The sequence below is a fragment of the Dipodascopsis tothii genome (genome assembly GCF_038497935.1).
Source record: "Dipodascopsis tothii strain CBS 759.85 unplaced genomic scaffold V1510scaffold_29, whole genome shotgun sequence".
NCBI lineage: Eukaryota > Fungi > Ascomycota > Lipomycetes > Lipomycetales > Lipomycetaceae > Neoaidaea > Neoaidaea tothii.
In genome coordinates, this window is record NW_027118013.1 from 127,367 (window position 1) to 153,786 (window position 26,420).

The 26,420-nt window shown below is 71.4% G+C and overlaps 9 protein-coding genes across 9 annotated transcripts; 4 read left to right on the top strand and 5 right to left on the bottom strand.

Moving 5' to 3' along the window:
* Positions 1–27: 27 nt before the first annotated feature.
* V1510DRAFT_421293 (thiamine diphosphate-binding protein) lies at positions 28–3,122 on the top strand. The gene has a single exon (XM_066934592.1). It carries the CDS (start codon positions 124–126, stop codon positions 2,983–2,985), a length of 2,862 nt encoding a protein of 953 aa, XP_066787454.1. The 5' UTR covers positions 28–123; the 3' UTR covers positions 2,986–3,122.
* Positions 3,123–3,401: 279 nt separating this feature from the next.
* V1510DRAFT_404497 (uncharacterized protein) lies at positions 3,402–5,242 on the bottom strand (the record flags this gene model as incomplete). Its single annotated transcript, XM_066932251.1, has 3 exons — positions 3,402–4,637; positions 4,669–5,069; positions 5,101–5,242. 3 exons carry the CDS (start codon positions 5,240–5,242, stop codon positions 3,402–3,404), a joined length of 1,779 nt encoding a protein of 592 aa, XP_066787455.1.
* A 1,380-nt stretch (positions 5,243–6,622) lies between these two features.
* On the bottom strand, positions 6,623–7,672 carry V1510DRAFT_404499 (uncharacterized protein; the record flags this gene model as incomplete). The annotated part of the gene is made up of 1 exon (XM_066932252.1): positions 6,623–7,672. One exon carries the CDS (start codon positions 7,670–7,672, stop codon positions 6,623–6,625), a length of 1,050 nt encoding a protein of 349 aa, XP_066787456.1.
* Positions 7,673–10,650: 2,978 nt separating this feature from the next.
* Positions 10,651–11,553, top strand: V1510DRAFT_404500 (uncharacterized protein; the record flags this gene model as incomplete). Its single annotated transcript, XM_066932253.1, has 1 exon — positions 10,651–11,553. The coding sequence occupies one exon, from the start codon at positions 10,651–10,653 to the stop codon at positions 11,551–11,553; it is 903 nt and encodes a 300-aa protein (XP_066787457.1).
* A 3-nt stretch (positions 11,554–11,556) lies between these two features.
* Positions 11,557–13,609, bottom strand: V1510DRAFT_421302 (uncharacterized protein). Its single transcript, XM_066934593.1, has 2 exons — positions 13,476–13,609; positions 11,557–13,234 (listed from the first exon to the last, which is right to left on the bottom strand). The coding sequence occupies exon 2, from the start codon at positions 13,191–13,193 to the stop codon at positions 11,580–11,582; it is 1,614 nt and encodes a 537-aa protein (XP_066787458.1). The 5' UTR covers positions 13,194–13,234; positions 13,476–13,609; the 3' UTR covers positions 11,557–11,579.
* A 3,066-nt stretch (positions 13,610–16,675) lies between these two features.
* V1510DRAFT_404502 (uncharacterized protein) lies at positions 16,676–18,029 on the top strand (the record flags this gene model as incomplete). Its single annotated transcript, XM_066932254.1, has 3 exons — positions 16,676–17,274; positions 17,308–17,414; positions 17,449–18,029. 3 exons carry the CDS (start codon positions 16,676–16,678, stop codon positions 18,027–18,029), a joined length of 1,287 nt encoding a protein of 428 aa, XP_066787459.1.
* Positions 18,030–20,733: 2,704 nt separating this feature from the next.
* On the bottom strand, positions 20,734–23,393 carry V1510DRAFT_421310 (WD40-repeat-containing domain protein). The gene is made up of 4 exons (XM_066934594.1): positions 23,161–23,393; positions 22,977–23,130; positions 21,963–22,945; positions 20,734–21,931 (listed from the first exon to the last, which is right to left on the bottom strand). Exons 1-4 carry the CDS (start codon positions 23,369–23,371, stop codon positions 21,087–21,089), a joined length of 2,193 nt encoding a protein of 730 aa, XP_066787460.1. The 5' UTR covers positions 23,372–23,393; the 3' UTR covers positions 20,734–21,086.
* Positions 23,394–23,731: 338 nt separating this feature from the next.
* Positions 23,732–24,979, bottom strand: V1510DRAFT_421313 (WD40-repeat-containing domain protein). The gene is made up of 5 exons (XM_066934595.1): positions 24,752–24,979; positions 24,681–24,720; positions 24,554–24,649; positions 24,299–24,520; positions 23,732–24,268 (listed from the first exon to the last, which is right to left on the bottom strand). The coding sequence occupies exons 1-5, from the start codon at positions 24,870–24,872 to the stop codon at positions 23,821–23,823; spliced, it is 927 nt and encodes a 308-aa protein (XP_066787461.1). The 5' UTR covers positions 24,873–24,979; the 3' UTR covers positions 23,732–23,820.
* On the top strand, positions 24,939–26,081 carry V1510DRAFT_421315 (Isy1-like splicing factor). Its single transcript, XM_066934596.1, has 4 exons — positions 24,939–25,164; positions 25,305–25,433; positions 25,465–25,577; positions 25,609–26,081. Exons 1-4 carry the CDS (start codon positions 25,095–25,097, stop codon positions 25,966–25,968), a joined length of 672 nt encoding a protein of 223 aa, XP_066787462.1. The 5' UTR covers positions 24,939–25,094; the 3' UTR covers positions 25,969–26,081.
* Positions 26,082–26,420: the final 339 nt, after the last annotated feature.

Consider the following 26,420-nt stretch of genomic DNA (forward strand, 5'->3'; position numbering starts at 1 on the left):
CTCCCAGCCAAGCGCCTTCTGGCGGCTGCCATCCGCTTTCTGGCGGCTGCCATTGGCGGTCGCGGCAGCGTCCCCCCCCCCCCCCCTGCGCCCCGCACCGTGGTCACATTGGCCGCGGGCCGCATGGGCCCACCCAGACCCGCCACCGCCGGCGGCCTAGACCGCGGGAACAGCAGGCTAACAATGCAGGTGTACTTCAAGAACATGGAGTCGAACGGCATTGCGCCCTCGCAGGCGTTCATCCCGCCGCCGACCATCGTGCCGACGCCGACCGGCGGCGTGCCGTACATCGTCCCCGGCGCCAGCCTCGGCCAGAACTCGGACGTCATCAACCACCTGAAGGTGCAGCTCCTTGTCCGGGCATACCAGGTCCGCGGCCACCAGACCGCGCGCATCGACCCGCTCGAGATCCGCGAGGTCGTCCGTCCCCAGGAGCTCACGCTCGAGCACTACAACTTCACCGACAAGGACCTGGACTCGGAGTACTCGCTCGGCCCCGGCATCCTGCCGCGCTTCGCGCAGGCCGGCCGCGAGAAGATGACTCTGCGCGAGATCATTGACGCGTGCGAGAAGCTGTACTGCGGCTCGTACGGTGTCGAGTACATCCACATCCCCGACCGCAAGGAGTGCGACTGGATCCGCGAGCGCATCGAGATCCCCAACCCGTACAACTACAACGTCGACTCGAAGCGCCGCATCCTGGACCGCCTGATCTGGTCGTCGTCGTTCGAGACGTTCCTGTCGACCAAGTACCCCAACGACAAGCGTTTCGGTCTCGAGGGCGGTGAGACCATGGTGCCGGGCATGAAGGCGCTGATTGACGCGTCGGTCGAGCGCGGCGTGTCGGACATCGTCATCGGCATGCCCCACCGTGGCCGTCTCAACATGCTGTCGAACGTTGTGCGCAAGCCCAACGAGTCGATCTTCTCGGAGTTCGCCGGCTCGACGTCGTTCGACGAGGGCTCGGGAGACGTCAAGTACCACCTGGGCATGAACTACGCCCGCCCGACGCCGTCGGGCAAGATCGTCAACCTGTCGCTCGTTGCCAACCCGTCCCACCTGGAGGCCGAGGACCCGGTCGTGCTCGGCAAGACCCGCTCGATCCAGCACTACAACAACGACGAGGGCAAGTTCGACACCGCCATGGGCGTCCTGCTCCACGGTGACGCCGCGTTCGCCGCCCAGGGCGTCGTCTACGAGACCATGGGCTTCAACTCGCTGCCGGCCTACTCGACCGGCGGCACCATCCACGTCATCGTCAACAACCAGATCGGTTTCACGACCGACCCGCGCTTTGCGCGCTCGACCCTGTACCCGTCGGACATTGCCAAGGCGATCGACGCGCCGATCTTCCACGTCAACGGCGACGACGTCGAGGCCGTGACCTTCATCTGCCAGCTGGCCGCCGAGTACCGGTCGACCTTCAAGAAGGACGTCATCATCGACATTGTGTGCTACCGCAAGTACGGCCACAACGAGACCGACCAGCCGTCGTTCACCCAGCCGCTGATGTACAAGCGCATCGCGCAGCAGAAGCCGGTGCTCGAGAAGTACGTCGACCAGCTGCTGGCCGAGAAGACGTTCACCAAGGAGGACGTTGACGAGCACAAGAAGTGGGTGTGGGGCATCCTGGAGGAGTCGTTCTCCAAGTCGAAGGACTACACACCCACGTCGCGCGAGTGGCTGGCGTCGGCCTGGGACGGCTTCAAGACGCCCAAGGAGCTCGCGACCGAGATCCTGCCGCACCTGCCGACGGGCGTTGAGGAGAACGTGCTGAAGCACATCGGCGAGACCGTGTCGTCGACGCCCGAGGGCTTCACCGTGCACCGCAACCTGAAGCGCATTCTCGCTGCGCGCCAGAAGTCGGTCAGCGAGGGCGAGGGCATCGACTGGTCGACCGGCGAGGCGCTCGCGTTCGGCTCGCTCGCTCTGGAGGGCTACCACGTGCGCGTGTCCGGCCAGGACGTCGAGCGTGGTACGTTCTCGCAGCGCCACGCTGTCCTGCACGACCAGGAGTCGGAGGGCGTGTACATTCCGCTGCAGCACCTCGGCGACGACCAGGGCAAGTTCGCCATCTCGAACTCGTCGCTGTCGGAGTACGGTGCCATGGGCTTCGAGTACGGCTACTCGCTGACGTCGCCGGACGCGCTCGTCATGTGGGAGGCCCAGTTCGGCGACTTCGCCAACACGGCCCAGGTTATCATCGACCAGTTCATTGCCTCGGGCGAGTCCAAGTGGTCGCAGCGCTCGGGCATCGTGCTGTCGCTGCCGCACGGCTACGACGGCCAGGGCCCCGAGCACTCGTCGGGCCGCCTCGAGCGCTACCTCCAGCTCTGCAACGAGGACCCGCGCTTCTTCCCGACCGAGGCCAAGCTTGACCGCCAGCACCAGGACTGCAACATGCAGGTCGCGTACCCGTCGACGCCGGCGAACCTGTTCCACCTGCTGCGCAGACAGATGCACCGCCAGTTCCGGAAGCCGCTGATCCTGTTCTTCTCCAAGTCGCTGCTGCGCCACCCGCTCGCGCGCTCGAAGCTCGAGGAGTTCACCGGCGAGAGCCACTTCCAGTGGATCATCGAGGACGCTCCGGCCGTCCCCAAGGAGGACGTCAAGCGCGTCCTGCTGTGCTCGGGCCAGGTCTACGCCGCCCTGCACAAGGGCCGTGAGACCAACGACGTGACCGACACGACCATCATCAAGGTCGAGCAGCTGCACCCGTTCCCGTGGGCCCAGGTCAAGGAGTCCCTGGACAGCTACCCGAACCTGCAGGACATCTGCTGGGTCCAGGAGGAGCCGCTGAACGCTGGCGCGTTCTCGTACGTCTTCCCGCGCCTGCAGACCCTGCTGAAGGAGACCGACAACTACAAGGACGCTGCGCTCCGCTACGCCGGCCGCCCGCCGAGCGCGAGTGTTGCCGCTGGCTCCAAGGCCATGCACCTGAAGGAGGAGAACGACTTTGTGCTCGACGCTTTCCAGCTGTTGTAAGCGCTGGGGCGAGGGCAGGCGGCGCGCCGGCGGGCTGGGGCCTGGCTGCGGACCGCTCGCGCGCTGTGTTTTGTGTAGTTGAGTAGTGTTTTCATGGTCTGTATCTTTGTACTAATGGCATCATATGTTCCAAACTATGCTAGAGCGGTGGGAGCCGCACACGGTGCGGCGCGTCAGCCGCATGCTGTGCGGCGCATGTCAGCCGCACACGGTGCGGCGCGCGTCAGCCGCATGCTGTGCGGCGCATGTCAGCCGCATGATGTGCGGCGCATGTCAGCCGCATGCGCTGCGGCGCACACCGGCGGCTACATGGCAGCCTCCGGCGGCGACTCCGTCGAGGGTAGCTGCCCTTCGGGCAGGCCGTTGCCCTGTCCGTGGCGTGTGCGCCACAGGCAGTCGCTCTCGACAGAGTCGCCTCAGAACGCCGCCCCGCGCGCCTGCGCCGCCGCCAGCGCCGCCGTCTGCTCCTTCACCGCCGCCTCGTAGAGCGCAGTGGCCTGGGCCGACGCGGCCGCCGTGTGCGACACCATGTACTTCATGCGTTTGGCCGCAGACGTCGCCACGGTCGGGTTGTCGTGCACCAGCGGCGCCACGGCGTTGTCGATGATCGTGTCCAGCCGTAGCCGGCTCTTGGCCACGCTCGCCGCGAGCGTCGGCAGCACCGCCGGCGCCTTGGCCGGGTCGCCCGAGAAAAAGGCCGAGTAGAAGTGGCGGAGAAACTCGACGGCGGTGGTGTGCGACAGCTTCAGGTCGCGCGCGGCCATCGACGGCACGAGCCCGTCATCCTCGGCCGCGGTGTCGTTGTCGGCAGCGTTGTGGATGAGCGAAAAGACCTGCTGCTGGGCCGGCATCAGGTCGCCGTGCACGGCCTTGGCCAGCGTGTGCAGCGCCGGCTGGCCCACCGAGGCGACCATGTCTGTGAGCGCGGCCGAGACCGAGGCCGCGTCGGCGGCAGACGCGGCAGACGCGCCGTTGGCCGTCGCCGACGCCGTCGCGGTCGCGTTCGTAAACAGCCGCTCGGTCACCGAGAGCTTGAGCTCGATCGGCGCGTCGCGCACGTCGTCGCGCAGGTCGGTGAGCTCGAGCTCGCGCTGCTTGAGCTCCTCGATCGCGTCCGGCGCCTGGTCGTTCTCGGCGGCGACGTTGAGCACGATCCGCTGCGACAGCTTGTTCATGGTGCGGATCATGGCCAGCGCGTCCTTCTGGGTCGTCGGGCGCATGGTCAGGTCCGGCTGGTTGCCTGCCCGGGTCGACGACTGCTCCTCGTTGGCCTCGAGGTCCACGAAGCGCAGCACGCGCGCGTCGGCTGGCGCGTCGAGATCGGCCAGCGGCCGGCCCTCCTCGTCCAGGTCGAGGTACTTGTCGAGCGCAGGCTCGGCCGCGTCCGTCACGGCGATCTTCTCGCCGCGCAGCTTGCGGCACAGCTTGGACAGAAAGAACTTGGACCAGAACGTGGCCTCGGACATGGGCGGCACGTTGTCGTTGTAGGCCTGCCGGACGACCGGGTACTGCTGGAAGATGTCCTTGATCTTCTCGGCCGACAGCGAGACCTTGATCTGGTTGTCGGCCTGCGTGGTGGGCTTGATCGTCGACAGCACGTTGTAGGGGCCGCGGCGCTGGCCGAGAATGAGCGCGTGCATGCGCAGGAGCGGCTGCGGTCAGCGGCGACGGCGGGCGACTTACGATTCGCGTGCGCCAGAACTCGTCGTTCGGCAGCCGCTGGGCGACGACCGCGTCCAGAAAAGCCTGCTTGAGCTCGGCGTTGGCCTTGAGCAGGCTCTGCTGGAGCTCGACGTCGGCCAGCAGCTCGGCGTCCGACATGGTCCCGCGCTTCTCCGGCAGGACCGGGCCCGGCGTGCCGCCCGGCGTGCTGCTGCCCGAGACGGCGGGCGTGGTCGACGCGGCCGACGCCGGCACGGACGGCGTCGTGCCGGGCGTGGCCGTGGTCGCGCGCTTTTCGGCCGACAGCGCTGTCTTGAGACTCTCGAGCGTTTCGCGCGTCGGCAGCTCGAACGTGAGCGCCTGCGCGCCCGTGATCACTCGCAGCTTGGACTTGGCCGCCGTCGGCATCGACGCCTGGACGTCTGCGGTCAGCGCGTCCGCGCGCGCACTTACTGGAGATGTCGCCGATCGCGATTCGGATCGACGGCGGCTCGTCATGGCCGGGACTCCATTCGAGCACCTGTTCGGCCAGCTTGACGTAGAGCTGGCCCTTCTTGCCGCTGTACTGCGCCGGGTACGCCATGGGCGCAGACATGGCGCCCGCTGCTCGTTGTTGTCGGCCAGGCGCTGGCTGGACGGGCGGCGAAGGCGGCCGCGCGGAAGCGCGTGCGGGTTTGCTGGGTCGTCAGACCGTGCCGCCGGTGGCCACGAGCGTACCTGGCCTGCGAGGGCTCCGATTGTCCGCTGGTTGGGGGCCGAGGCGTTGCCAAGGGCCGTTCGCGTGCGGGTGTGGGTGGTGAAGTCGGAAAATCGCACCAGAAAAGGCTCGTGATCTTCTACACATCTCTGCCCGACAAGCCCCATCAGCGAGCACCACATGGCCGAAGAACACAGGTAAGACTCTGGCGGGACGACCGGGAGGAGCGGACGGGCTGGGCGTCTGGCTGCGCGGCTTGGCTGGTGGACGACGACGCGGGCTCGGCGGCTGGCGGACAAAGAACCGACGGACGAGCGATCAGCCATGGCGGGCTCCGCGGCGGCAGCGACACGGCAGACGGAGGGCCCATGCGGGCGGCCGAGCACGAGAGGCGCGGGCGCGGGCAGGCGGGGCGACTGCAGGCGTGCGGCTCGTGCGGCTCATGCAGGCGTGCGGCTCATACGGCTCGCGCAGCTCATGCACCTCGTGCGGCTCATGCATCTCGTGCGGCTCAGGTCCTCGTGCGGCTCATGCACCTTGTGCGGCTCAGGCCCTCGTGCGGCTCATACCTTCTGCCGCTCGTGCCTGCGTGCGGCTCGTGCCTGTGTGCGGCTCTTCCACCCGTGCGCTCGGCAGCTCCTCCACCCACTGCGGCTCGGCAGCTCCCCCACCCACTGCGGCTCGCCGCTTGACAGTCGGCCAGCCGCGCCGCTCCCCGCTGCCGATCGTGACCCGTGTGGCCGTACGGCCGCCAGCGCCGCGTACGTCTCAACCGGCTGACTCCGTACGCCGCCCGCACCCCGGCGTCCGTGCGGCTCTACAATACTGACAGCAGAACGTCCAACAACTGGCGCCGCCGCACGCAGCACTCGCCCTCCGCGCGCGCCACCCAGCACATCCCCGTCCGCGGCTTTAACTCGCGTGAGGTCGAGGACTTTCTCAACAAAGGTACGTCCCGCCTCCGCCGCGCTAACTCAGGCTACGCCGCCGCGATGGACGAGGCCAAGTCCGGCAAAGAGGCCGGCAAGGCCGGCGCCGCCGCCGTCTATCGGTCCGAGACCAAGGGCGGCGCAGCCCCCGCCAAAGGCGCATCGGCCTGGGGCCAGCGCGGTAAGTAGCGCAGCCGGCACTGCTGACGGCAGAAAAGGGCCACCACCAGACGCTGCTCGGCGACGTCCGGCGTAGTCTGCAGAACCTTGAATAGGCGTCTATATTCGGCATGTAAGATAATCAAAACAATGGAGTATGGCCGCGTGCGGCGTAAGGATACATGAGCAATCAGAACCAGGCCGGGCCTTCGAAGAGGTCGGGCACCCGCAGCCGCGGCCGGCCGTCCTCTGCCGGCCTGCGGTAGCGGCCGGTGACGAGCTCGGCCTGGGTGAAGACGTACTCGCTTTTGCCGCCCGAGTAGCGGTGGGCGTAGTGACACTCGTTGCCGAACCGGCAGGTGCTGGTCTGCTGGAAATACTTGCACGGTATGTGCTTCTTGGTCTCGAGGTAGACCTTGACGATGGCGTCTTTCTCCTCAGGCGAGCTCGGAAAGTGCGAGCTGGGAACGACGTAGTTGGACACTTCGCGGCAGAACGGACACCGGCGGTTGAGCTTGCGGGTGTTTTTGCCGGCGGCGCGGGCCCCGTACGGCAGGTCGGGCGACGCGATCGTGTTGGCCGGCGAGCGCCAGGTGCGGATGCACTCGAGACAGAACTTGTGCTTGCAGGCGATGAGCAGGCCATAGATATCGGGCCGCTCGAAGCAGATCGAGCACATCTCGTCGGGCAAGGCGTCGTCGGACGCGCTGGAGACGGCGCAGATGGCAGCGGGCGCGTCGGCGGGCGCGTCAGCGGGCGCGGGCGCGTCGGCTGGTGCAGGCGCCACCGCGACCGGCACGGCGACGGCGTCGGCGGCGTCCAGCGCGGCCGCGACTGCATCGCCCATGGTGGCGGCCGCGTCCTTAGCGTCCTTGAGTGTCCGATGGGCGGCGTCGCGGGCGTCGCGAGCGTCGCGGGCGTCGCGGGCGGCGCGCGGCGACTCACGCGGCTCACGCGGCTCGCGCGGCTCGCCGTCCGTCACATCTGCCCGGCTCTCGCGCACGCTCTCGCGCGCGCTCTCCCGGGCGATCTCGCGCACCGTCTCACGCACTTCGGCCCGGCGAGTGGGCAGCGTCAGCGCAGCGGGCCCGGCGTCGATCTCGCCAGGCAGCCGCGCCACCGGCAGCTCGTGCTTGAACCAGCACAGGTCGCCGCGCCGGCAGCTGCCCGATAGAAAAAACTTGCAGGGGACCTCGCTGGCGGGCAGGTTGGTGCGGCGTTCAGTCACGCGGCGCGGCATGGCTCTCCGAAACGACTCGGGCGGGAGGAGGTGTGCAGGCTCCGGGCATGACCAGGCGCGGCCGAGAGCGCGGCGGCCCAGGGCAGGCGAGGGCAGCCGCGCGAGGGACGCACTCGGCGCTTGTGTGCGGCGTACTGCGCACAGAGAGCGCGGCGGTGCGAGCGGCTGGACGTCGGGCCGACGGGCGGTCTCGCGGTGATCTGGCCGTGACCGGCGGGCCGTGGCGGGTGGAGGTGCGATCTGGAACGGCAGGGCAGGCAAGCGCGATCTTAGGCGGTGAGCGCGTCTGGCTAGAGTGCCGGGAGATGGCCTAAATAAAATGCCGTGTGGTGATGTTCGGCGCCGTCCTGGTCGCTGGCCGTTGCACCACCGGCCGTTGCGGCGGCTGGACGCGCGCTGAGACACGAGCTGCAGCGCTAGGGGCACCTGCGTTAGCGCGTGCTACCGTGCGTTGGCGCGGAGCATGCAGGCGTTCCACGAGTTCGGCTCCGTAACGCCACTGTGGACGCCGTCCGCTCGGCTGGACCGCGCTACGCCGCATCGCGCTAGGGGCGGCGCCCCCATCCGTGCTTGCAGCCACTCCCGTCCCGTCCGCCGCTGCCCGCCACAGCCCGCGCGGCCGCCGCGTTGGTCGTGCGCTGGCAGCCTGTGGCCGGCCAATGGACGCGCCATGCAGGGCACCCCCGTAGCCCTGCTGCTGGCGCCCGCTGACTCGCTGCCTCCTGGACGCCGCCCGGCAGGCCAGAGGCCGGCGCCGGCCGCGCTGGACAGCCGGCCGCAGCGGCCGTGTGCAGGACGCATAACCCGGCCTGCCCACGCGCGCTTGGCCCGCCAACCTCTGGCGTGCAGCGCTAGCCCGCCGGCGACGGCGCACCGCGCTGCGTGCCGGCGCCCGGCCCTGCCCGGCGGGTGGAATCGCTCGGGCTCGTGGCCTCCGTGCTAGAGGCTGCGCTCCCACGCGGCGACCACCCCGCAGCCCAGACCGCGCCCGCTTGGCCGACCACCGTCACGCCGTCGTCATCCACTGGCCGCGGACCACGCCGCCGATCGGCGCGGATCGGCGCGGATCCGTCCCCCGCGCATGTGCGGCGCCGGCACCCGGATCGCCGCGCCACCCCAGGCGGCCGCCGTCGCAGACTGCCGCCGCGCGTAGGTTTCGCCGCGCATGCAGTCGCCTGAACAGCGGTGTTGGGACCCGCAGCGTTGGTGGCCGACAAGCTTAAACGTACGCAACGGTCCGGACGCCAGCCGCGCTGCGTTCGGCCGATGCGGTCTGGTCCGGCCGCGGGCCTGAGCCGGTGGGTTTCCGTTTGGGGACGGGCGCATGCGGCCCGCCGGCTGCGTCATGTGCGCAGGCCCGAGGCGCGGGCGCGGCAGCGCGACCCGGACCTGGCAGCGGCGCGGGTCGCTGCCAGGCGAGGCGCAGAGGCCGGCGGGCCGCGTTTGCGCCGCTGTTCAGATCTAGCGAGCGCTCGCCATTGTGCAGTCGCTCGCATTCGCGATTGCCACTCTGGCTCGACCCGCCGCGAATCGACGCCGGCCGACGGCCTGAGCGAGTGAAGCCGGCCAGCCCGACAGCCAGACCGGTTGCCGGACTGGCTGTCGGACCGGCTGCCGGACCAGCGCGCGCGGAGACGTCATTCGGACCTGGCGAATGCGCGGTGTGCGGCGCTAGCCGCGGACTCCCATAGTGCCGGCGCCAGCGCCGCCGTAGTGGTAGCCACTAGCCCCTGACCAAATTAGACTCGCCAGCGGACGTTTTAGCCGCGATCGCTGCCAGCGCCGCTTTGGTCAGCCCTCCTGGAAGCTCCTGGACGCTGCAGGCGACGCTCCTGGCCGCGCCGCGCCTGCCCGCGCGTGGTGGCGGTGCGGTGCCGGTGGCCGGTCACTTGGCGCGGTGGGCGCGGACGCCGGCTGCTAGTCGTCGCCAGCTGCCCGCCGGCGGCCACAGCCCAGCCGCCGTCCGGCGGCCCAAACGCGCAGCCAGCCAGCTAGAGACCATGACAGGCCTAGCCTGCATTAAGGTAGAGTCCATGCGCCCGTCGCGTCAGGGTCCCTGCTGCAGCCTGCGGCAGGGCTGCGGCAGGGTCTCCGGAAGGGCCCGCTGCAGGCGCATCGCGGCCGCTGCTGTCGCGGCTCATACAGACGACCCCGGCCGTGCACACCGGCGTCCGCAGGTGCATATGTAGCCTGGACGTTGGGGCCGACGATGACAGTCGCACAGGGTCCTAGACGCATACGCGGGCTCGGCAACAGCCAGCCGACGGGCTACGTGCTGGAGGCTGGTGCGCGTGGCCGTCGGCTGTCGGCGGCGCCTCCGCCACGGCAGCACCGCCGGGCGTAGCCGACGCCGGCGCGACGGCGGCAGGCCCTCGGGCGCCGAGCGCGCGCGCACCGTCCGGCGCCGGCCGGCCCGGCGACCGACCCCCCCGGGCCATGCCTGCGCCCCAGGCCCGGCGCGGTCCGCCCGGGTCTTGCCGGCAACGCGCGCCCGTACTCGGCAGATGCGGCCGAATGTGTTCTAGCGACCTGCAGCGCAGCTACGCCGATGCCGGCCACTGCAGCCTAAGGCTTCCTGATCTGGCCTGCTGTTGCCGAGAGCGCGTACATCGGCGACACCGGGCTCCACAGGCGCGGGCGAAACGGCCAGGGGCGGCCGGACTGCGGCCAGCGCTGGCCGTCCGGAGGTCTTTGGCAGCTGGCCGATCTCCACCAGACCGGCCGGAGCCCCCGTCGGCTACGCGCTTGGCGACACGGCTATGCGGGTCGCAGCAGAGGTGCGTCGGTAGCGACTGCCGGAGGCCTAGCCCGGCGCTGGCAGCAGGCGCTAGCCGGGGCGTATGCGGCAGTGCAGCGCGTAGCGGCGCGCTGCGGGTGACATGCGGGTGACGTGGGAGTTGGCGGCCGGGTAAGCGCCGCACGGCGTGCGGCGCCGCAGAAAACTTTTTCGCGCCGCCGCCGCCGCTCGTTCCCCAGCCATGACCGAGATCAACAACCTGCTGAGGACGATCGCGGGCGCGCTCGGCAGCGCCACCGCGGCGCTCGGCAAGGTCGACGCGCCGGCAGACACGGACGGCGTGTCGCTGCTGACGCTCAAGACCGAGCTCCTCGAGAGCTACGTGCAGGCGCTGGCGGTGCAGATCGCCGGCGCAGTCGGCAGCGCGGCCGGCCGCGGGCCGGCCGCGGAGCGCGCGCGGCAGCTGCTGGTGACGGACCGCGTGACGCTCGAGAAGGGCGTGCGGCCGCTGGAGAAGAAGATCGAGTACCAGCTCACGAAGCTGGTGGAGGCCGCCCGGCAGCAGGACGCCAAGGCGGCCGCGCGCAGCCAGACCGGCTCGGACGACGACGGCTCGGACGACGACGAGGACGCGCTCGCGTTCCGGCCGCGGCCGGAGGCACTCGCGGCCGCCGCCGCGCCGGCCAGCGCCAGCGGCGCGTACGTCGCGCCGCGGATCAGCGCCGCGCGGCCGGCGGCCAAGGGCGAGCGGCCGGCGCGCGCCAAGCGCAACTTCGCGCTCGAGGAGTACATCGCCGAGCACGGCACCGGCTCCGGCGCCGCGCCCGAGGCCGCGCCCTCGGTCGGGTCGACCACGCGGCTGGTCAAGGTCGGCCGCGGCCGGCAGTACGCCGACAAGAGCGAGCGCGAGCTGCGCGAGGACGCGCGCGTGCGCGACTACGAGGAGGACAACTTCGTGCGGACGGACCAGTTCGGCGGCAAGAAGCGCGCGGCCAAGAAGGCGCGCGGCCGCGCGGCGGACCAGTTCATGGGCGAGGACTGGGGCTTCACCAACAAGCGCAAGGGCGCCACGGACGGGATCTACGACGCCGTCAAGCGCAAGCGGCCGCGCGAGAGCGTGTGGGAGCGCAACCGCGGGCGGTAGATGTACATAGGCAATCGATTTGGCCGCTAGTCGACCTTGGCCAGGCTCAGCGACGTCACGCCCTCGCGCAGGTTGTTGGCGAACCGGTGGTTGACCCGGCGCGACTTCTTGAGCTTGCGGCGGGCGACCATGACCGGCACCGACGACTTGGTCACGAGGTAGTTGGAGAACGAGCCCAGCAGGACGCCCTTGAGCGCCGAGCGGCCGCGCGAGCCCAGCACGACCATGGTCGGGTTGAGGTAGTCGATCACGTCGCAGAGCAGGTGCCGGGCCGACTTGCAGTGCATGACCTCGATCACGCACCGCACCTGCAGCCGCGTCTTCTTGAGCAGCCGCACGAGCGTGGTCGTGATGTCCTGCGCGGCCGCGATCCGCTCGCGCTGCCGCGCGTCCTCGTCCGCGGGCTGCGACTGGTCGTCGGGCTCCTCGATCGCGTAGACGGCGTACATGATGTTGCCGTCGCGCAGCACCGTGCCGATCGTCCACTCGAGCGCGTACGACGCCTCGGGCGACGAGTCCGTGGCCACCACGTACGACCGCTGCTTCTTGGACGTGTCCGCGTGGACCTCGTCGAAGTTGCCGCGCGTGATGGTCCGCAGCACGCGCGCCGCGTCCGACTCCATGTCCGACACCGTCAGCGGCATGTTGACCGCCTTGCGGATGTCGATCTTCTCCTCGTTGTCGGACGTGTACGGCGTCGTGAACGTGTCCTCGACGAGATCGAACGCGGTCTTGGGGTGGACCAGGTGCCGCTTGTACGTCGAAAAGGCCTCGTTGGTCGTCGGCGGCGGCGCCTCGATCAGCGACTTGACCCGGTACGGCGCGCGCGGCGCGGCCGCGCGCGCCGGCTTCTTGCCGCCGTTCTCGTGCTCGTCCGAGTCCGACGCGCCCGAGTCCGACTCGGACTCGGACGACTCGACGTCGGACTCGTCCGACGACGACGCCACCGCGGCGTCGTCGTCGTCGTGGTCCTTGGGCAGCCGGTCGGACGAGCGCGTGCGGGGGCTGCGCGTGGCGAGCCCGGCGAGCGACCCGCCGGACTTGAGCAGCGCGGCGTCCGACATCCGCCGGTACGCGGTCGAGAAGTCCGGCTCTTCGGGCTGGGCGAGGACCATCTTGGGCCGCGGCTGCGAGCCGGAGCGCCGCCGGCCGTCCGACGCGGACCGCACGCCGGACGCGGACGCGGACCGCCGGCCGGGGGCGCCCGAGACCGCGGCCGCCACTGCGGCCGCCTCGGACGACGTGAACATGCTGCCGCTGCCGGCCGCCACCGCCGCGGCCACGGCGGCCTCGGCCGCGGCCATCGACCGGTTGCCGGCCGCGCGGCTCTCGCTGGGGGCGCTGCCGACCGACGTCGACCGCTGGTGGCCGCGCCGCTCGGGCGCCAGCAGCGACGGGTCGTCTGTGGTGGAGAGCAGCAGCTGCTGCGCCGACGGCGACAGATTGTGGAATTTTGCCGCCAGCGCCTTCTGCGTCACGCGCGCCGGCGGCGACTCGGCCCGGAAACGCCGGGAGCTCTTGCTGGCGGCATGGCTGCTCTCGGCAGCCGACGGTTCGACGACGGTGGGCTCTGGGTTCTTGATGTTGAGCAGCTTGAGGATCTCGAGCCGCTCCTCTTCGAGCGCGGCTTCGAGCGACATTGCGCGCGCTGCGGGCCTGCCGCGGGTGACTTGATCCGGCGCTGGCGGTCAGCATGCAGGAGAGGGGGTGCGGACGCCGGTACGGGCGGCGATGCCGGCTGCCGGCCGCCTGACGGCCGGTGACAGCTGTCGGGCGACGTGGCGGCCGTGCGGCGGCCGTCCGGCAGCGACGGCCGCGCGGCGGCAGCGGCGTCGCGCACGGCCGCAGCCACCGCAATCCGTGCGCCAGACGGTGCCGCCGCCATCGGTGCCGCCGCCGCGTGGGCGGTGCGTGGTGCTTACCTTGTCGCTGAGCTCGTCTGGACGAGCGTTGGGCTGGGAATTTGGCGGGCGGAGTGCAGAACAGATTGCCCTCCCGGCTGAGTGATACGACCGCCGCACCGCCCCGCGCGTTCCCCGCGCACCAGCTTGCGGACACGGCACGCGCCCCGCCGCGCCGCCTGCCCCTGCGCCTGGCGGCCGGGGGCGGCGGCGGCCGGGGGGCGAATATACAGGGTTAGGGCATGTCACATGCGCGCCGCACCAGGTGCGGCTCATCACACGCCGCACGAGCCGCACGCCGTGCGGCTCGTGCGTGGGCGCGTCCTGCGTGCGGCGGCGCGGGCTGCGCCGCCGTGCGGCTCGTCCGCGGGTCCGCCCGCCGCGCAGTCGCTGCATCCGCGCGCGACGGCTCGTCTGCGAGCCTCGCCGCCGGCGCAGCACGCGGCCCGCCGCAGGCGGCCGCAGGCAGCCAGATCGCACTCCCGGTCCAGCTCCGCCGCCTACGCGGCGCCCAGCCGTCAGCCACAGCACACCCCACCACCCCGCCGCTTCCAGGACGCTCCGGCCAGAGCGCAGCGTCGAGCCGGGCCGTCGGCCGGCCGCGCGGGCCACCTGCCGGAGCGGCCCGTGCGCAGCCAGCGGCTATCTTATCAGATCGGGCTGCGGCTGCGGCGCAGGACCTGTGGCTGACCAGTGCCGGCGTGGCGCCAGAGCCTGGCCGCCGCACCAGCGCGGATGCGCTCCAGCGGAGGTCGCGTCCGTGCTCGCGCGACCCAGCCGGGCACGGTAGCGCCGCGCGCCCCAGCCGCCGGCGCCGGCGGCAGCGGGCTCCAGCGGCCGGCTCAGGCTCGCAGCGCGTTGCCACGCCCGGCACCAGCGCGTGGCGACGCGCAGTACCATCGCTGCCACGTCGGCAGCTAGGCCTGCCTGCCCCGCGCTCAATTAGCCAGGCCCTGGTGCCAGTAGCGCGCGCGTGGTGTGTCTGATGATCATCAGGCCCCGCAACACGCCACGGGTGCCTGAAAGCATACGCGGTGGCGAGCGTACGCGGTCACAGCGTGACCGGGTGGTACCCGGTGAGTCGTGTGGCGCAGGCGGTCCTGACCCGTCCGGTGCGGGGCGAGGGGCCGACCCGGCTCCCGATCTGACTCGTCATCGGAACGTGCGCGTCACGCTGGAATGGATCTCCAGCCGTGGGCCGGCGACATTCCTGCGCCACCGCCAGACGCCCGGGCCTGCCTCCGGTAGTGACCGCCGGCGGCCGCACGAATGGCTTGGGCCGCGCCGGCGCATGACCGGCGTCCGCGGCAGAGCTTAGCCGCCCTTGCCGACCCCCCGATGGCTACGTCCTCAGCCGTGCGCCAGCCTCTGCGCGCGCTGCCACCGGCGATAGCCCACGCGTCGGCCGCAGCCGGATAGGCCACCCGGCGGCTGTGGTCTAGGGCACGCGGCCAACACGCACGCGCGCCGGTGGGCATCATTGGCCGCGGTCTAGCCTGGCCAGCGGATATAGACCGGGTGGCCAGGGCCCGACAGAGCCATAGCTCGGTTAGGGTCTCGGATACGGGCATCGTCGATCGTCCGTGGTGCCGAAAATAGCCGCAAGTTCGCCACAGGGAGCCGGTTGCTCGCAATCGCGCCCGGCACGGGCGGCAGCGTATGTCCGCGGCCCCGCAAGCGCGGCGCCCGCAGGAGAGGGACGACAGCGCGCTAGCCGAGCGGCCAGCGACGCAGCTGGCGTAGCTGACGTAGCTGGCGTAGCCGGCAGCACGGGCCGCTGGCTCAGGAGCGCGACCAGGAGCGCGACCAGGAGCGGTGGCGACGAGGACGGATGGCGGCGACAGCCGAGCTGCTACGGCGATCGCGTAGACGGGTGCCGGCCGGCGCCGGAAACGGGCACGGGTACGGCAAGGACAACCGGACCGTGACGAGCGCCGCTGGGTACGGTGGGCGCGGGTCACAGAGTGCGGGTTGGGTTGCGGGTCGCCGGACGCAGGTCGCACGCGGCAGGACGCAGGGTCGTGCCGCGGGGCAGGTTGCGGGTCGGGCTGCGGGTCGCGGGTCGCGAGGCGGAGGCCATGGGGCGCATGTCGCGGGTCGCGAGGCGGAGGTCGTGGGGCGCATGTCGCGGGTCGCGAGGCGCAGGCCATGGGGCGCATGCCGCGGGTCGCGAGGCGTAGGCCATGGGGCGCATGTCGCGGGTCGCGAGGCGCAGGTCGTGGGGCGCATGTCGCGGGTCGCGAGGCGCAGACCGCGGGCCGCGCGCCGGCGGGGCGCAGGTCGTGGCGCAGGTCGCGGGTCGTCGAGCGCAGATCGCAGGTCGCGGGCGCCGGTCGCCGGCCTCTGCGCGCCACGCCCAGCCGCCGCGCACACTCGCCGGGTCGTAGCAACGCGTCGTACGCAGCGGGTCGCACCCCCAGCGCCACCTACAGCGCACGCGGGTCGTACACAGCGGGTCATGCGCCACAGGGTCTCCGACCCGTGCAGCGGGTCGGGTCGCGCCTCCGCGCTAGTCGTGGCGGTGCACGTGCGGGTCAGGTGCGTCTTGGCGGGTCGCGGCACGCGCATCGGGTTGGGTCGGGTAGCGCATCGCAGCTCGTCGCACTAGTGCGGGTACCAACATGTCACGGCTCGAGCCGGGGACCAGGAACGCCACGCAGCGCCACGCCAAAGCGGGTAGGGTCGTGTCACGGGTAGACTGGCCACGCCACAGCCGTGACCTGTGATCGAGGGCAACCACCGGCAGGCCCCGCCGAGCGTTGCAAGGCAGCCACGACAGACGACCAAGGCCCAGAGTTGTCAGTCGTCGTTCCAGTCGAAGACTATCGCATACATCGGCAGCCTTCCTGGTCGGTGGGAAGCAAAGTCGGTAGGCACCCTGCCCAGTGCGTCTAGTACAGACCACGGAGGACACGCAAGGCCGCTCGCTAGAGCGGTTCCGTTTCCTTCCCGCTCTTTTTCCAGACCTCCACGCTGAACTGGCCAGCACCAGTCATCTTCCAGACGCTCATCCGGGGCTGGTGGGCACCGTGGACGACTACGCAATTCAGCTCGGCCCGTGGGTCGGACGAGGAGCCAGAATCGACCGTCCCGGCCGCAGCGACCGAGGACGAGCCGCAGCGCTTCCACACGGGCTCGCGCGAATCGACTCGCCGCCGAGCGGCAGCCGACCTCTCCCCGCGGCCGACAGTTCCGCGGCCACGAGCGTACGCGCGCTGGCCATGGCAGAGTCGCCGCCGCGGCCGCTGCTGCTGCAGCCGCTGCAGCAGCCCTACCTACCGCCGCAGCTGACGCAGCGGCCGATGAGCCTCCAGCTGCCACCGCTGGGGCCGCTCGCACACAGGCACTACCCCCGGCCGCCGCTGCACGAGATGGCGGGCGGCCACGGGCCGCACGCGCCGGAGGCCCATGCGCCGCACGGCCACCACGGGCCGCCGCCGCCGCCGCACGCGCTGCACGACCTGCACCGGCACCGGCCGCCGCCGCCGCCGCCGCACCTGCACAACCACGGCCAGCACCCGCATCCACACCCGCATGGCCACGGCCACCCGCACGGGCACCCGCCAGGCCCGGGCGCACACAGCCACGGCCACGGCGGCCACGGCCAATTGGCGGCGCTGCACGACGACCGCCGCCACGACCAGCGGCTGGAGCCGCCGGCGCCGCTGTACCACTCATTCCCGCAGTCGCTGGGCGCGCCGCACGAGGCCGGCAAGCTGGAGCATCTCGGGCCGCCGCCACCGTCGCCGCGCGACAAAAAGCGCCAGCTGCGCAAGTACTCGCAGGACGGCGCCGACGTCGACGCCCTGGGCCGCAAGAAGTATGTCGCCAGGCCGACGGCCGCTGACGGCAGACCAAAAATCCCGCGCACGCCCACGTCGTGGGACCCGCACGACGACCATCTGCTGCGGCACCTGAAGGAGCAGCAGAAGCTCGGCTGGAAGGACATCGCCAACCACTGTAAGTTGCACGCGCGACCGCCGCTGACCCGCAGTCGTCAACCGCACGCCAAATGCATGCCAGTTCCGCTGGCGGCGGCTCATGTCGGGCTCGCTCCGTGGCGGCGGCGCCGGCGGCTCGGCTTCGGCGTCGACCAGCGCCAGCGGCTCGCCAACGTCGGCGTCCGGCGCGGCCGCGCTGTCGTCGTCCACGTCGCCGACGTCGTCCGCTTCCGTGCTGTCGACGTCGTCGGCCTCGTCGGCCTCGTCCGGCACGTCCGCCGACTACGACGCCGCCGAGGGCTCACCGCCGCCGCTGTCGTTCTCGTCGATCTCGTCGGTCTCGTCGACGACGTCGCAGCCGGCCACGCGGTCCAAGCCCTGGACGGCCGAGGAGGACGGCCTCGTCGGCCGCAAGGACCTCCGCTTCGAGGAGCTCTCGGTCCTGCTGCCGACGCGCACCGAGGCCGAGATATGGGCCCGCATGGCCGAGATCGGCGCGCCGCGCGGCGCGCGCCGCGCGGTCTCGGTCGAGGACATGCTACGGTCCGGCGCCCATAGCCCGCCAGTGGCCGTCAAGCGCGAGGACGCCGGGCGGCTGCTGCCGCCGCTCGGCTTCGGCGACAACGTCAGATAGGACATTGCCGCGGCCGAGACACGAAAACATAAAAGAAGAACGAAAAACGGAAAAGGTACTTTGGGTGTTTATATTGTTATTGTTTGAATGACTGCTTCTGTCGGCCAGCCGACTTGGTTTGAATATCTGTTTTGCCGCGGAAACTCATGGGATGTCCTCGCTTGCTCTTGCGCCTCTTTGGTTGTTTGGTCGCCGCGCCGCCCGCGTGTATTTATGTCTGGGCTCTGGGGCGGCGCGGCTTGTATGTGTTCGCGTGCATGTTTATACGCTCGAGACCGGCTCTGGCCGGATGTGTTATATGTCGTTATATAAGTTATTGGTCTTGCGTGTCGGCGTAGAGGCGGTGGGCGTGCGGCTTGGGCTGACTAAGCCCGCCGCACGTCATCAACGCGATCGCGATGAGATGAGATGAGATGACCATTGCAGAAAGGCCGCAGCTGCCCGCTGTGAGCTGCCGTGTGAGCACGGTCACAGAGGGCCCTTATCGGGCTAGCCGGCGCTAGTGGGTGCTGCGCTGTGTCTACGCGGCCGCCGCAGCCGGCGCGCCGATAGCCCCAAAGCGCGAGGTCTGCCGGAGCGCCGGTTTGGGCGAGGTGACGTTTAATACTGGCGCCAAAGGGGACGGCACATTGGTTCCGTTCCAAAACGTTGGATCATCGAGCTTCGCGTTAGTCCCAAAGTGACGCGCGCTAGACACGCTAGTCATGCACCACTGCGCCGGCGCGTGCAGCGTTGTCCCAAACGCGTTAGCGTGATTGAGATGCAGCTCGCATGAGGTCATCGCCCGCGTCCAAGGGTCTAGGGCCCGCGTTCGCCTACCGGTGCGCTGGCTGTCGCGCTCGCTTCGCGGTGGGCGCCCACCGCGGCTGCCTGGCGCTGCCGGCGCTGCTGGGCTGCCCGTAGCGGTACCGCCGTCGCCAGCGCCCGCGGCCCATACGCCGCGCCGCCCTCGGCGGCGGCGGCGCCGACCGGCGCCGACCGTCCGCGGCCGGCCTCGCTTGCCGGCGGCGCCCGGCCCCGCCCGCTTGGCCGTCCGTTCGCCACTACTGCACCACCGGTATGGCGACGAGGAGGCGCCCTTTATGCGGGTGTGTCTTGGCGTGCAGCGAGCTGCCGTGACAGGCTCGCAGAGCGCAGAGCGGGCAGTGTTTGCGGGCGCGGCCGCAGCGGCTGCGGCGGCCAGCGCTCGCAGCCACAGCCGACCACTGGTCGCAGGCTGTGCCCGGGTCCTATCGGCCCCTCCACGGCACGGCCGCGCGCCGGTCGCCCGCTGTCTCACGGCGCCGGCGGCGCTCCCGCTTCGGGGAGGGTCCGGCTCTGGCCGGCCGAGGGGGACGCGCGCGGCGGCCCCGGCCGCCGACGCCGCCGTCGGCCCACGCCCGCAGGCTGCCGCAGGCCTAGGGAGCGCTGCTGGCGTTGCGGCCTCATCGGACATGCCGTCCCACGTCAGCCGTCAGCTCCAGCCGCCGGTCGCTGCGTCCGATGGCCGCAATGGCTTGGGGTACGCTAGCAGCTATCGCGCTCAATCAGGCAAGCAAAATTCACGGCTGGCATCGTGCTGCCACCCGCAGCGCACCTGGCGGCGGCTGGCACCGGGGCGACATTCTGGGTATTAGCCCGTTGCGGCTAGCGTCTGGATGCTCTCGCTAGTGAGCCAAGCGCGGCCCAACAGAGCCCGGCCGCCGCCGCCGCCACCGCACAAGGACCGTCGCACAAGGGCTCGGCCGGCACGGCGGGGGCCGGAGCCGGCAGCTGGAGCCGACCGCGCCGCGGACGTGCCTGCTTCCGACGGATTGCGTCCAGGCCGAAGAGAGGTCTGGACTGCGGCGGGCCGGAGACCGGTGGCCAGCCTTCGTGCCGCAGGGCCCTGCGACCGCAGGCGTCTCACCCCGGCGGGTCTGTGCGGGTCTGTGACCTGTGACTCCAGCCCCTGACCCGCGGCTGGCGACGTGTGCGGCTGGCGCTAACGGCCGATGTGAGCGATTGTGACTCGCACAGCCACCGACCCGCGCGTACCCGGTATGACCCGGCTACCGACCCGCCAGCATGACTCGTCTGATCGGCGGTCTTGGCCGTCGGCTGCTCGGCTGGGTACGGACGGCCGGACGGTACCGCGGCGACCGCGGCCCTGACCGCGGCCCTGATGGCGGATGCGGCCGAACGTCCGCCACCCAGCCAGCCTGCTATCGGCCGCCGCTGGCCTATCGCTGGCCTGCGGTCGAGACCTGTCAAATCCCGCTACGGGTAAGTGAGGCGGAGGCCGCCTGCCGGGCCGAGGTAATGGCTGAGCCACTGCGCACGGCTGGGCCGCCAGGGTCCGGGTCGCGGCGGCCCGCACGCCGCCACGGCCGGGCCCGGTCCGACCCGACCCGTCCCTGACCCGTCACCGACCCGTCCCCGACCCGTCCCCGACCCGCTGACCCGCGCCTACGCCGACCACAACCCGCAACCTAGCAACCGCAACCCGCAATGCGTCGAGCTAGCAGCAAGCCTATCAGACCACCGTCTACTCTGGTCCGGCTCGGTCCAGCCGTCAGCGGCACGCGTGGTCCACAGCCCGCAGGCACAGCCGCCGGCCAAGGGCCGCGCGCGACTGCCCGCCGCGCCTGGCCGGGTCGTCGCCGTCGCCGGTGCGCCCGCGGGCGGTCCCGTGCCAGGGCCAGGCACCGGACACGTGGCGTCACGTGCACCCCTTCGCACCGCCACCCGACTCAGCCGCTCGCACCCAGCCGCTCGCACCCAGCTCCGCCGCCCGGCGGCTCGCTAGGCAGGTTCCGTCGCCGGCCGTCCCCCCTCCCGCCCCGCAAGCTTGGCGTACCGGGCGCGATCTGTGGCGGCAGTCTACGGGATGCGGCTAAGGGCCTGCATCTTGCCTCGATCTGGGCTACAGGGATGGCATCTGCGTTCCTGGCCGGCCTCCTTGCGTCGCCCGAGACCCGTGGGCGCAAGGCAGCAATTGACAGATGGTTATGACGTTTCAAGGACTGTAGTCACACTAGCGCGCAGGCCCGGACCGCATCGGCAGCGGGTCGCTGGCGGCCGGCGCTCGCTCTGGCCCTAGGCCAGCAGCTGGCGCAGCTCGGTCGCGGCCGCAGACACGCGCGGGTCCGACGTGGCCTCGGCGGCCGTGGCCGCAGCCTGTGCGCCGCCCAGGCTGCGCACGCCCTCGGCGACCTCGGCGCCGGCCGCGCAGAGCGTGCCGAGCGCCACCAGTCCGCGGAACTTGGCCTCGGCGTCCGTCAGCGCCGGCAGCAGGCCGAGCGCAGGGTCGACAAGCGCAAACGCCGTGTCGGTGTCGGCCGCGGCCACCGCGTGCACGGCGTAGTTGAGCACGAGCGTGGCCAGCGCGACCTGCAGGAGCTTGGTCGGGCCGGCCGGCGTGGCCCGGCGCACGACGGCCGCGACCTGGTCGACGATGTCGGGGTCGGCCAGCACACTGCCTCCGGCGTCGGCGCCAAACGCGTTGGCGAGCACGCGCAGCGCCATCATGGCCGTGTTGGGCGCGGCCGGGTCAAACGAGTCGGCCGCAAAGAGCGTGGTCACGGTCGCGGCCAGGCCCGTCGCGTCCGCGCCGGCGACGGCGATCCGCAGGACGTCGAGCGCGGCCAGCCGCTTGTCGACCGGCCACGACGCGGCAATGTGCAGCAGCGGCGCGCTGAGCGCCGGCCAGTGGCTGCGCAGGCCGTCGGGCGTGGCCGCGCCGAGCGTGGCCTCGAGCGCGGCCAGGTCGTCGGCCGCCAGTGCGTCCGCGCCGACGGCCGCGTTGGTCTTGGCGATGTTGGCCGCCACCGCCGGCAGCTTGATCTGCTGGAAAAACAGGAAGCTGCGCTGGGGCATGAGCTTCGGCGCCGGCCGCGTCGGCGGCGGCGCCGCCGCGGCCTGGCCGGGGATGTAGCGCGAGCCTGGGGTCAGCAGCGTCCGCCGCGCACGTACCGTAGGGGTCCTCGGCCGGCGCCGTCGCGCCGATCTGCACGCCCGCCGTGTTCTGCTCGATGAACTGGGCCGTCTGGTCGAGGTACTCGAGCGGCAGCTCGTTGCGCTCGAGGAACCGCCGCGCGGCGTCGTACGGGTTCTCGTTGACGCGGTACGGCAGCTTGAGCGGCGGCGCGCCCTCCTGGATGTCGACGTCAAACACAAAGTCGTACTCCTGGCCCTCGTAGATCTGCTTGCGCTGGCTGCCGACCGAGTCGACGACCTCGCCGATCTTGTCCCACTCGGAGCCGCTCCACTGGTACGCGTCGACGGTGCCGGCGGCCCGGACCATCTTGACCTCGCCCAGCTTGGTGCCCGGCACGGCCAGCGCCTCCTTGCCGGCCAGCTTCTCCTTGTTGATGCCGCCCAGCTCGGCCGCGGCGATGCCGAACGACGCCACGCGCTCGTCGAACGCGGCCAGCACGGCCGGCGCCGCCCAGCGCCCGGCGTCGCGCGAGAACACGCGCACGACGCCGTCGCTCGCGCCGGACACGATGTCGCCCGAGTCGGCGCACGCGGCCACCGCCCACACCGAGACGCACGGGTGCGTGATGGTCTGCACGCACTCGGCGCCGCTCCACACCCGCACCGACCGGTCCTCGGACGCCGACAGCAGCTCGCCGGACGGCAGCGCGGCCACCGCGTAGATGAAGTTCGTGTGCCCGTACAGCGTCAGCTGCGGCTCGCCGGCCGCCGTCCACGTCCGGATGGACGCGTCGTTCGAGCAGCTCGCAAACCCGCCCGGAATCGCGCACAGCCCGCGCACCACGTCCTCGTGCGCGCTCAGCGTGCGCACCACCGTGCTGCCGTTCCAGATCCGGATCGTCTTGTCGGCCGCGCCGGTCACGTACACGTCCGGGCCGAGGATGAGCACGGCCCAGATGGCCTGCGTGTGTCCTGCCAGCGTGTGCTTGAGCACGCCGTCCTGCCAGACACGCGCCGTCCTGGCGTCAGCGCGCCCGCGCACATACGTACTTGTCCCACGACCCCGAGATGAGCTGGCCGTGCGCCGCGTGCAGCGCGCACACGTTGCTGTCGTGGCCAGAAAGCGTGTACTTGAGCGGCCGGCCCGGCAGCGCCGTCGCCAGCACTGCGATCGAGGCGTCCTGGCCGCCGGCCGCGACGAGACCTGCGTCAGTGCGTCCCGGTGGTGCCGTACCTTCTTCGCCGCCGATCCACGCGACCGAGTTGACGTATTTCGGCGATTCGTAGTCGACGTCCGAGAGCCAATCGCCGGCCCCGGCGGTCCAGGTGCGGAGCGTGGAGTCGCGCGACACCGACACGACCGTGCCGGCCGCGGGGAACGTGACGCCGCGGGCGTCGCCCTTGTGGCCCTCGAGCGCGGCAGCGAGCTTGAACGGCTTGGCCATGGATCGTAGTGGATGACGGGACCGTCGAAGGTTTGGGAAGACACATGCGGCGCGGCGCGGGGCGCGTGGCGCGTGGCGAGCCGCACCGTGTGGCGTCAGCCGCGCGGACTGCGGCGTGCCGCGCTGGAGCGCCACCTTGGGCTCACCGCCGAGGCTCGCCGTGGCGGTGCACGAGCCTCCGGCGGCGACTCCGTCGAGGGTGGTGCCCTGCGGGCAGCCTGAGCCGCACGCGGTGCGGCGCTGCCGCGTGTTTGTGTAACCTGCCGAAGGCAGCCACCCTCGACGGAGTCGCCGCCGGAGGCTCGCTGTGGCGGTGCTCGGCAGGCGAGAGCGGGAGCGCCGCACAGCGTGCGGCGCGCGTCGTGCAAATCCGTCGCAGACGGCGTGTATTAGCAGCCTCAGGCCAGTCTATCTATTCGTCTCGTTCGGGAGCACAGCGCGAGCGCCGGCTACTTCCAGAGGCCGTAGGGCCCCGGCTCGCTCTTCCACAGGCGGACGGTGCCGTCCTCGGAGCCCGAGGCAATGATCTGCGAGTCCGGGGAGAAGTCGACCGAGTGCACGGGCCCGTGGTGGCCGCGGAAGAGGTCGATCTCGGCGCCCGAGGCGTAGTCGTGGACGCGGACCCAGGTGTCGGCGGTGGAGCCGGTGACGACCTTGGTGCGGGCGGTGTTGACGGCCGCGGAGGAGACGTCGTAGGCCAGGTCGAGGCGGTGGACGGGCTCGCGGGTGCGGGCGTCGAAGAGCAGGACGGAGCGGCCGGCGCAGGCGACAACGGCGCCGTCGCGCACCTCGACCTGGCCGGCCACGCCGGGCAGGTCGACGGTGTGGACCGGCGCGGCCGGCGCGCGCGGGTCCCACCAGCGCAGGGCGCGGTCCTCGGAGCAGGTGATGAGCGCGCTGGGTCAGCGGGGCCGGGCGGGCACGTACTTCTCGTCCGTCCAGAGCAGCGAGCGCACGGTGCGGTCGGCGGCGGCCCACTCGGCCGCGACGACGCCGTCGCCGCGGCCGATGTCCCACACGCGCACGGTCTTCTCGTTGCCCGCGGTCGCGCAGCGCGCGGACGCGTCGGGCGCGAACGCGCCCGACCGGACGATGTGGTTGTGGGCCAGGGTCAGCAAGGGCTGGCCGGTCGCGGTGGTCCAGATTTTGCTGCGGTCAGCGCGGCGCCGCGCGCCCACCTACGCCGTGAAGTCGGCCGAGGCCGTGACGACCATCGACGCGTCGCGGTTGAACGCGGCGGCCCAGGTCGCGCCCTTGTGGCCGAGAAAGGTGCCGATCCTGCGGTCAGCGCGCCCCGCCGGCGCCGTACCAGTCGCCCGTGATGCCGTCGCGCAGCATCGGGTTTCCGTCTGCGGTCAGCGCGCCCGCGCGCCCACGTACCCTTGCAGGTGCTCAGGATCAGGTAGCCGCCGTCGTCGAAGATCGTCGAGAACGCCAGGTGCGTGACCGGCCGCGAGTGCCCGGTGCACGTCAGCGGCACGTACTTGCTCTGCACCGACATCGTGGGTGTGCTTGCTGGCTCGCTCTGCGCGCGCTCGTCCGCGATGGCGCTGCCCGGTGTGTGCCTGCTGTCGATCCGCGCGCGGACGATGGATGCTGGCTGGCGACTCAAAAGTCGTGATCGAATTTTTTCTCCGCCCACCACCCGACACCGATCGACCGGGCGCCCGCGAGTGACTGGACAGCGAGACGCGCAGGCGCAGACCGCAGAGAACCGGACGCCATGTCGCGCAACAGCGAGAAGGCGCAGTCGATGCTGTACCGCTTCCGCGAGCAGGAGGCGGCCGAGATGGGTGAGTGCGCAGCGAAGGCGGCGGCCACGGCGCGGCGGCGGCAATGGCGCCGCGGCCGCAATGACGCCGCGGCCGCCGGCCAGGGACCCGCGGCGCCGCCGGCCGCCGGCCCCACCCGCCCTGGACACGGCTGACCGCAGGCATCGTCGATCTGGCCCGCACCCGCCGGCCCAAAGTCGTCTCCGAGTGCGACTCGATCCCGCTCTGCGAGAAGTGGCGCGGCCAGGTCGTCAAGGAGATCGGCCGCAAGGTCACCAAGATCCAGGATCGTAAGTGGGCGCCCGGCGGCGCTGACCGCAGCCGCCCTGTCGGACTACCAGATCCGCGACCTCAACGACGAGATCAACAAGCTCCTGCGCGAGAAGCACGTCTGGGAGCTCCAGCTGCGCAAGCTCGGCGGCCCCAACTACATCGTGAGTGCGTCCGCGGCCCGGCTGACCCCAGCGCTTTGGCCAGAACATGACCACCGACGACGGCACCGAGCTCACCACCACCCGCGGCTACAAGTACTTTGGCCGCGCGCGCGACCTGCCCGGCGTCAAGGAGCTGCTGCAGCCCGCCAAGCCCGAGCCGGCCGCCGTGCGCGACGAGTACCGCACCGAGCTCGACGCCGCCTACTTTGGCTACTCGGACGCCGACGAGGCCCGCCTGGCCGCCCACGAGGCCGCGCGCGAGGCCGAGGCCGAGGCCGCGCTGCAGGCCGAGGCCGAGCCGGCCCCGGAGGACTGGCGCCCGATCGAGCGCCTGGACGCTGTGCCCACCCGCGAGCAGGTCGAGGAGTATCTTGCCGCGCGTGCGCGATAGTGTATAATACATGAGCCGCATAGCGTGCGGCTCGCGCCGCAGTGCGTGCGGCGCCCGCGAACCCCAACGGATCTGTGCCTGGCGAATCAGACGGCCCCGTGCGGCGGCCCTCGGACGCGCGTTTGTGCTACCTGCCCAAGGCGGCCACTCTGGCGGAGTCCCGCTGCTGAGCCTCGGCGGCGACTCCGTCGAGGTAGCTGCCGTGCGGCCGGTCGCGCGCGGACCGCGTGGCTTGTGTGACCTGTCGGGGCAGCCACCCCAACGGAGGCGTAGAGCGAGGCTACCGTGGCGGTGCACGAGCCTCCGGCGGCGACTCCGTCGAGGGTGGTGCCCTGCGGGCAGCCTGAGCCGCACGCAGTGCGGCGCTGCCGCGTGTTTGTGTCACCTGCCGAAGGCAGCCACCCTCGACGGAGTCGCCGCCGGAGGCTCGCCGTGGCGGTGCACGAGCCTCC

Coding starts and splice junctions, on each gene's coding strand:
- V1510DRAFT_421293 (XM_066934592.1), top strand. CDS start 124: ATGGGCCCACCCAGACCCGCCACCGCCGGCGGCCTAGACCGCGGGAAC.
- V1510DRAFT_421302 (XM_066934593.1), bottom strand. CDS start 13,193: ATGTCGCTCGAAGCCGCGCTCGAAGAGGAGCGGCTCGAGATCCTCAAG.
- V1510DRAFT_421310 (XM_066934594.1), bottom strand. CDS start 23,371: ATGGCCAAGCCGTTCAAGCTCGCTGCCGCGCTCGAGGGCCACAAGGGC. Junction 23,131..23,160: donor GTGGATCGGCGGCGAAGAAG/GTACGGCACCAC, acceptor GCACTGACGCAG/GTCTCGTCGCGGCCGGCGGC. Junction 22,946..22,976: donor ATCTCGGGGTCGTGGGACAA/GTACGTATGTGC, acceptor CGCTGACGCCAG/GACGGCGCGTGTCTGGCAGG.
- V1510DRAFT_421313 (XM_066934595.1), bottom strand. CDS start 24,872: ATGTCGGTGCAGAGCAAGTACGTGCCGCTGACGTGCACCGGGCACTCG. Junction 24,650..24,680: donor GACGGCATCACGGGCGACTG/GTACGGCGCCGG, acceptor CGCTGACCGCAG/GATCGGCACCTTTCTCGGCC. Junction 24,521..24,553: donor GCCTCGGCCGACTTCACGGC/GTAGGTGGGCGC, acceptor CGCTGACCGCAG/CAAAATCTGGACCACCGCGA.
- V1510DRAFT_421315 (XM_066934596.1), top strand. CDS start 25,095: ATGTCGCGCAACAGCGAGAAGGCGCAGTCGATGCTGTACCGCTTCCGC. Junction 25,165..25,304: donor GCAGGAGGCGGCCGAGATGG/GTGAGTGCGCAG, acceptor GGCTGACCGCAG/GCATCGTCGATCTGGCCCGC. Junction 25,578..25,608: donor TCGGCGGCCCCAACTACATC/GTGAGTGCGTCC, acceptor GGCTGACCCCAG/CGCTTTGGCCAGAACATGAC.